This window comes from Chrysochloris asiatica, unplaced genomic scaffold (genome assembly GCF_000296735.1).
Source record: "Chrysochloris asiatica unplaced genomic scaffold, ChrAsi1.0 scaffold00030, whole genome shotgun sequence".
Classification (NCBI taxonomy): domain Eukaryota; kingdom Metazoa; phylum Chordata; class Mammalia; order Afrosoricida; family Chrysochloridae; genus Chrysochloris; species Chrysochloris asiatica.
The window spans coordinates 15,867,705-15,876,237 of record NW_006408548.1 but is presented as its reverse complement, the minus strand read 5'-3'; the positions used below and the strand labels follow the sequence as shown (position 1 = coordinate 15,876,237).

At 44.5% G+C, this 8,533-nt stretch overlaps 1 protein-coding gene and 1 pseudogene across 1 annotated transcript in view; both read right to left on the bottom strand.

The window, feature by feature from the left end:
• The window catches only part of LOC102811462, an 11,556-nt pseudogene extending 7,723 nt beyond the window's left edge, over window positions 1–3,833 (bottom strand).
• TOP2B (topoisomerase (DNA) II beta 180kDa) overlaps window positions 1–4,393 on the bottom strand; it is an 88,572-nt gene extending 84,179 nt beyond the window's left edge. Inside the window, exon 1 of the mRNA XM_006851624.1 lies at window positions 4,266–4,393. Coding sequence (XP_006851686.1) covers window positions 4,266–4,325 — 60 coding nt within the window. The 5' untranslated portion in view covers window positions 4,326–4,393. The remainder of the gene's footprint in view (window positions 1–4,265) is intronic.
• Between the last annotated feature and the right edge of the window lie 4,140 nt (window positions 4,394–8,533).

Genomic DNA, 8,533 nt, shown 5'->3' with positions numbered 1-8,533 from the left:
TCATTGTTGTATGCCATATACATATTATATATAGTCATTGTTGTATGCCATTGAGTTGGTTCCAAACCTGTATAGAGTTTCTGAGCTATAAAGCTCTACATAAGCAGAAAGTCTCATTTTTTTCCCATGGAGTAACTGATGGATTTGAATTGCCAACACAGTGGGTAACAGCCCAATGTGTAATCCACTATGCTATCAGGGCTTCATGTATATATATATATATATACATACACACACACACATATATATATACATGTTTATATTAAGGAAATGGCTCACATAGTTGTTGTTAGGTGCCATCAAGTCAGTACCGACTTACAGTGATCCTATGCACAACAGAAAGAAATACTGCCTGGTCCTAAACCAACCTGATGATCATTATTACATTAGAGCCCATTGCTGCTGCCACTGTGCCAATCCATCTCACTGGGGATCTTCCTTTTTTTTATCTGACCCTCCACTTTATCAAACACAGTATCCTTCTCCAGGGACTGGTCCCTCATAATAACATGTCCAAAGTATGAGAGATGAAGTCTGGCCATCCTGGCTTCCAAGGAGCATTCTGGCTCTACTTCTTCCAACACAGGTTGGTGTGTTCTTTTGGCAGTCCATGGTACTTTGAATATTCTCCTCCAACACCATAAATCACATGCATCAATTATTTTATGGTCTTCCTTATTCACTGTCCAACTTTCACATGCTTATGAGGTTACTGAAAATACCATGGTCCAGTGTACCTGAGTCCTCAAACTGACATCTGTGCTCTTGAACACCTTAAAGAGGTCTTGTGCAATAGATTTGCCTAATGCAATACATTGTTTGATTTTTTTGACTGCTGCTTCCATGAGTGTTGATGGTTGATCCAAGCAAAATGAAGTCTTTGACAATATCAATCTTTTCTCCATGTATGTGTATGTTGTTTATTGGTCCAGTGGTGAGGATTTGTGCTTACTCAGTTGTAGCGGTTGTTGTTGTTGTTATGTGCCGTGGAGTCAGTTCTGACTCATAATTAAGTCTGTGGGTCAGATACCAGGCTGGAAGCTTCTGACTCATGTAGCTGTAGGGGATGATTAGTCCAAGATCAGCAGGTATTCTGGGCACAGAGGCCAATGAATCCAAGGTCATCAGGTAAGATGGCAGGCTGCTAACAACTTCTAGGACGGGCAAGTTAATAAGGCAGGTCCCTGGATCATGTCCAAAGAACCAGATATCAGATGATGAGCCAGATTCTAGTTTCAGATCCAGTAAAATGCAAGTATCTTAGCCAGATTGCCTAATATACTGGAGGTAGACCACAGCCTTGAGAAAACTTCATTTCAACTGACTATCTGCTCACAGCAGATCTCATCATGGAAGTGATTACATTTGATTAGATCTCACCCTGGGAGATTAGAATATATTCATTACCAAACCACTGAGAATGCTGGCCCTGTCAAGTTTCAACAAAACCATAACTCTCACACTGGTCAACTGATTGGAAGATACATTATATATATATATACATACATATATGGGGGGGGTAAGAGAGACCTAGCTCTGGTAAGAATGTTTAAATGAGGGGGCTTCAAATATATTTTCAAATATCATGGGAAAATCTAATTGAAAGATACTGATAATCTAATTGAATCCATAAACTTTATGAAGCCCCCTTATATTTTTTAAACTTCTAATCTAAGGGGGGGGGATCTCTAAATCAAAGACTGCGTTTTACATCTTTCATTTTATTTCCCATATTGTTGTTGTTATTGTTAAGTGCTGTCAAGTCGGTTCTGACTCATAGTGACCCTGTGTATGGTTTCCGAGAGTGCTGACCTTGCAGTTCAAATTGACCTTGCAGTCCAGTACATTAACCAGCAGCGCCATACCCGGACTCCCATATTACCTACAATTAATTTTGTAATGAAAATGTAATTTATAAACAGAGCCAGAATTTATCTCCCAAAGTTGAAAAGATGACTCAAGTGTGAAATATTTAACTTTTAATAGGATTTTATACTTCCAAAAGGCCAACAAAATATGGATGGAACTTAGAGCCAAAAGTTATTCTTCATTAGAGAAAAGCTTTATTTTCTTTCCCTAAGCATAATCATCAAAATTCAGCTTTTTAATCCTGTTAAAACATAACAACATACTTACGTTTAAACTTAGACTCAATGACAATGTGTAAGGGGTAAACTTCCAGAGAAAAAAATGTTTTCATATCCACTATACTTCTTAATTTCTCTATTAATAATTTGGCTCTTTTTATGGGGGCTTGATCACACAGAAATACTTTCTTGGTCCTCAAAACCTAAAAAAAAAAGCCAACTGACAGAAGGTTTGAAAATAGTACTTTGGTCATTAGTTTACTACCATGCAATTATTCTGTTAATTTCATTGTTGTCATGCAGCTGAACCATAAAAATACACGCCTCTATCTTTCAAGAAGGAGCTCTGGTAGCGTAGTGGTTACGAATTGGGCTGTGAACCACAAGGTTAGCAGTTCGAAACTACCAGCTGTCCCTTGGGAGAAAAATGAGGCTTTCTGCTCCCGTAAAGATTTACAGCCTCGGAAACCCTATACAGGGTCGCTATGAACCGACTCCATGGCACATAACAACAACAACAACAACAATGTTGAATGAGACCCACCAAGTTTCACTAAATTTCTTATGCAAACGAAGTTTCCTGTTGAACTTTCTTGAAAGCTAAAAAGTTGTGAATTAATCTGCAAAATTAAAAAGCTGTCAATTAAAATATTCTCAAATTAAAGTCTAACAATTTCTTTGTGATGCAAAATAGTATTGGTTAATTCCCTAGACTGCAAAGTCGGTTTGAACCACAAGGTTGGTGGTTCAAGCCCACCAACAGCTCCTCGAAAACTCTATACAGGGTCGCTATGGGTCGGAACCGACTCCACGGGGCTTAACACCACCACCACCTAGTAGAGAATCAAAAATCCCCAGAGAAAAAACTGATCAATGAATCAGGCCTTAACTTTTCCATACAGTGAATGAGAACTCACCATGCCACCTGGCTATCGAATGTCACTCTCGGATGCTATTTTAGTAACAGGCGTTTTAAGAGTCATCAACATTTAAAATCATTCTTTTCCATTTATGTAATCTCCTCTCCTCACTCCGACTTTTGCACGTCCACATGGGCCACTAATTAAGTATCTGACACTTTAACTCTCTTCGCTCTAGTCTATCAGTACTACATTGCTGACGTAATCAATTAAGAAAATTCGAAAAGATGGACCATAAGAGCCTGGGAAGTTATTTTGCAAAGCACCTAATATAAATGCCTAAGATTTTTTTCCTGTTATTATGGCATTCTGGTTTTGGTTGTGTTTACGAAGTACACGTAGGTATTCGCCAGTAAGGAACAATTGTTCTCCGCCTCAACAAATCCTAACCCAAGCAATGGGAAAATAACAATAACAAAAAAGCGAGCATCAAAGTTTCCCGGGATTGTTTGAAAAAGTGCCTTCAGAGATCTATAACGCGTCAATCCCCACCCACTCCCACCACCCCTTCTAGATAGCAAGTCAGTTGACTGGGCAGGGTTTTCTGCGGAGGAAATGACCCCGGTGTGAACTCCGTGCTGAGCAAGTGAAACGCCGGTGTGAATTATCGATCAGCCGTGGGAATCGGGTCTCTCCAGGTCACCCCTCGGCTACTGGGACTTCCCCGCAGGAACTCAATGCTGCAGTGCCGGCGCTCGCGGGCTCGGCCAGCCGCCCGCTTTACCTGCCCGACGGCCGCACCCTCACGAGAGAGACCTGCCCCGAGTACTCCACCCCGCCCTCCAAAGGGCCACCCACCGCCTCGCTGCAGCCCAGAAACTGACATCCCAAGGCCTTGTCAAGTCAGACCCACTCAAGTGCACACGAAATCACTCTTCCTTGTGAGCCGAGAGCCTCAGAAGTGGCCGCATTTAGGACTCACTCACACACACACACAAGTGGCAGTATTCCCATCCACTGACTCCCGACTGCCCAGAAGAGTCTGAGTGAAAGCCCCCAACCCAAAAAAGAAAGTGGGGTTCCACGTCATGTTCACGATCTGTTCCCCAAAGTTTCAAGTGCATATTGTGCTCCCACAGCCAGTGCCTCCAAGGAGGCCAGGAAAAGAAAGAAAGAAAAGCGGCGGGGGTGGGGAACTGCTCCGGCTGAGCCCCGACGGGGCGCCCGCCCGCCCACCCCGGATTTCCCCCTTCCCGCTCCCCTCCCCCGCCGTGGGCCGCGAACAATGCGGCGGCCGGGGCGCCCGCCCGCTACTCACCACCCAGGTCAGCGCCCCGTTGCTGCCGCCGGCTCCCGCGCCGCCACCCGACTTGGCCATGACGGTGCCTCTGGCTCCCAGGGCCCGAAGACGCGGCCGCTGATCCCTCCTCCCCGTGGGCCGCCTGGCCCCGCTGCTCGGCACCGACCGCTCGGCTAGCCGTGCTCCTAGCCGCGCCGGCCCCCGCGCCCCATCGCCAAAACCCGGGACGGGAGCCCAGCAGAGCCCGCCAAGGAGGCCGCGCCGCCCGCTGCACTCAAACTCGAGGCGCGGTCGTCGCGTCGCCTGGGCCTAGCGCTGCGGCTGAGGAAAAGGAAGCTGAGGAGGCCGACGGCAGCGGTGGAGCAGCACAGCCTCCTAGCTCGCTTGCTCGTAGCAAGGCCCGGAATGCGCGCGGCCCGTGAGGCCGGAGCGTTCGGACGTGGCGGGGACAGAAGCTCCTTGTCCTCCCTCGCGCTTCCCAAGGGCCGGCCGCTAGGGTCACCGCACTCGTTGCACCCGCTGACGCGAAGGCCGCTTTCGTCGTCCGCGCTGCAGCCCCAGCTTCCTCACATACACACACACACTGAGACAATAAACAGAGCCGCCGCTGCCACGGCCGCCTCCCTCTTGTCCGGCATAACACCGCACACACACATTCGCACACCAGGGAGGGAGGAAAGGAAGGCGCGGCGACCGCAGCGGACGTCCCCGCTGTCAGTCAGCGTCCACCGCCCAATCGGGGCCTTGTCGCCACGGCCTCTTGGCCAATCCCGAAATTTCATGCCCCCAGAGGGGCGGGACCCAAAGGGGAAACGTCATTGCGGGTAGCAACCAAGGGGAAGACTTGGGGTTTTTTTGTTTGTGTGCTTGTATGCGTGTGTCTGTACGTTTCCCATTTGAAGGGGAATGGGGATCGCTGTCAGGGGTCATTTGAGAGCAGTGGAGTGAAAGGGTCGCAGTGGGCTGGGGTCGATTGTAATCTTTTGAGCTTGCAGCCCGAGACCTGTCTGTGAAGACTGACAACGTGTTTCTTTGCCTTCGGCGGCTGGGGGAGGGGTGACGGACAGGACGAAGCCAGAGGCGGTCCCAAAGGGAAAGTATTTTTAAAGAGCGGTTGTAAACCGCAGGCTAGAGCGTTGTAGACCACTGGAGCTTAGGGGACCCCGGTGACCCAGGGCTCTCCAAGGTCCCAAATGGATACTACTGTCGAATGAAATACTCTGTTTAGTTTCTCCCTTCCCCTTCAAAAGGGGACATGGTCGGTCTCAAGAAAACTGCCTTCAAAGAACTTAAATGTTTAAGAACGCACATAAAAGCTTCCAGGGAGAGAATACAGGGTGGGGTGGGTGTTCTAGTGTCTAAATTGTGATGTCCTTTCTTCACTTCTTTGATCAATACGGAGATGTCACTCTTTTCTTTCAAAGCTGTTCAGAGCTGTGCCTGCTACCTCTAAGAGAACATGCTAAATTTATATTAAATTCCTTTCCAGTGGAAGTTTCAAATGTACACTAAGGGATAATTTCATTCACATTAAAGCTTTCTAAGAATGAAAATGTACCCATACAGTCACACCTAAGTCTTTGGCAGATGGAAGATGGCTATACTTTATCCTCCTTTTCAATGTAATTCCATTCAACAAGTATTTATCGGGCACATGGATTGCCACTTTGTGCCAGGCTCTGTGATGAGTTCGAAATAAAAATAGAACTCTTGCTTTTCAAGCCATTTAAAATCTGGCTGAAGAGACAGACTATTTAAAAAAAAAAAAAAAAACAACTAATTATCTCAAGGCACTACATAAGAAAACACCAAAATGAGTACTTCAGGGCTTGAAGCGCCACGAAAGAGTTTAGACAAGTGAAGGGGTTTTTTTGTTGTTATAGATGAAAATAGTATTGCTGCTTTTGTGAAAAGGTGTTTTTGTGAACTTCACTCTCAACTGTGCTTTTCCTCTCAAGGGAAAACAAAAATGTCTAGGGTCACGTCTTCCAACTGCCTTGTGAGTCCAGAGGTGGGGAACTCTGAAACATGGAAATAATTTAAACATCATTTTTCTTAATTAGCTCTCTGGTGGCCATTCATTTTGGCACACTGAAGACTTTGGTTCAGACACTGATGCCTTTCTTTACCTTGAACTTTGGGGGGGGGCGCCAAACTTGAAAGTCAAACAGACCAGGGTTTAATCGGGACTCTGAACCTAATCAGCTATGTAACCACAGCCTTGGTATTTCACTTCCCCTAAGCGTTGGTTTGTTCTTTATTAAAATGAGGATTTTTACTTTTATGCTTACTATGACTTCACATCTCCAAAGAACACATAATTTCATATTTGAAAAGGAGTAAATAAATTTAACGGCTGTGACTTAACAAAAACAAAGAGACAGATGCACTAAGTAGAAGACAAATTGTATACTATAGCTTCCTCTTTTTAAAAGTCCCTTTTCGAAACTCTATTGCTTCAGAGTTTGAAATGACTAAAATAAGAATACTCAAAAGTCAAACTAGTTAATAAAAATAATATTCATCTTTTCACTCCCTCATAGGTGAACTTAAAGAAGTCCTTTAACTTTCTGACAAGTGGAAGAAGTTATCTGCATCAGAAGTATCTCAGTTTTTAACCCAGTGCTGCAGACATAACATATCTTCATGATAAGACTTCACTTCAGCTTTCCCTTCTAAAGCACCATCAAGAGATTTTCATTTACAGAGTAATTTTAACAATAATTATCACATTAAAAACTTCAATATCAGGTTTATCTTGTTTGGTTACCACTTTATTCATAAGTATAAAGACTTAATTTCCACCTCATAAAAATCACCAGCCAAAAGAAATAATTATACAAACCAAAGTCAGTTCTACAACTGTAAAAATAAAGACCTTTTTTTAACCAAACTTTCTGAGTAGCTACCCTGAGAGTCAAGGAGCTCTGGTAGCATAGTGGTTATGAATCGGGCTGCTAACCTCGAAGTCAACAGTTTAAAACTACCAGCCGTTCTGTGGGGAGAAAGAGGCTGTGGATTAATGTGATAAAATTCAAGGTTCAGTTTGAACCACAAGGTCTACAGTTCAAGCTCATCAGCCTCTCCTTGGAAACCCTATTATAGGATTGTTATGAGTCGGAACCGACTTAATGGCACTTAACAACAACAATGATATATACAGTGGGGAGCACAGTGGCTCAATAGAGTAAGTATTAAACTGTGAACCACATGATTGAGCCTCGTAGGCAGTTTGAGCCTACCAGCTGCTCTGCAAACATTTACAGCCTCAGAAACCCATATAAGGTTGCTATGAGTCAGACTCAACTCCATGGTACTTAACCAAACCAACAATATATACTATAGAAGAAAAATTAGGCTTTCTGCGAAGTTTTACAGCCTCAGAAACCCCATACAGGATTGCTCTGAGTAGGAAGTGACTCATGTATATACACAAAAGTTGCCAGGATCAGAATAAAATTTTCCGTCTGATCTAGAATAAAAGGAACCCTGGTAGCATAGAAGTTAAAGAGCTGGGCTGCTAACCAAAAGGTTGGTGGTTTCAACCTAACAGCCACTCCATAGAAGAAAGAGGGCAGCCAGCTTCCAAAAAGACCACAGCTTGGAAACTCTATGAAGCAGTTCTACTCTATCCTATCAGGTCACTGTCTGCATCCACTCAAAGGCAGTGGATTTGGTCTACAGTAAAGTCAATAAATGGTTGTCCAGATAAAGACTACTAAACCTTTTAAGTATATTTTAGCTTGCTGTATTTCTTTAGAAGTGAGCTCAAATAGGGAAGCAAGCTATTATCGATGTAGCCTTTTGGTTGTCAGTATTTCTGTGGTAAATTGTGTATTATTAACTCTGACTTTTCATTACTATTTAACTGCTCCTCCTATTTTGCAAGTACTGTAGATTTTTACTTTTAAAAGATATTTAGGGAGAACAAACAAGATGGCGGATCGGGTGGACATATAGCAGAGAGCTCCGCCAGCAACAACACAGAAAACCCGACCAAGCAGGTTCAGGGGATGGTCCCAGAACTCTGAACCCCATATAAAGAAATACTTAGAAGGTTGGAAGGCTCACAGCTGGGGGAATTTGTGGCAGAGGCAAGAAATCTATTGCTTTCTTGTCCAGGACACTCAGCAGCTCCAGGAGCCGCCATCTTGGGTAAGACCACGTGGGGGAAGGAGCGGAGCGGCCACAGACGCCTGGCAGAACCGCTGAGATAAAGGTGTGGACATTCTTCTCTTTTGGTAGCTGTTCATTGGTCCCTTGCTGTCTGCGCACCTCCATTCTGG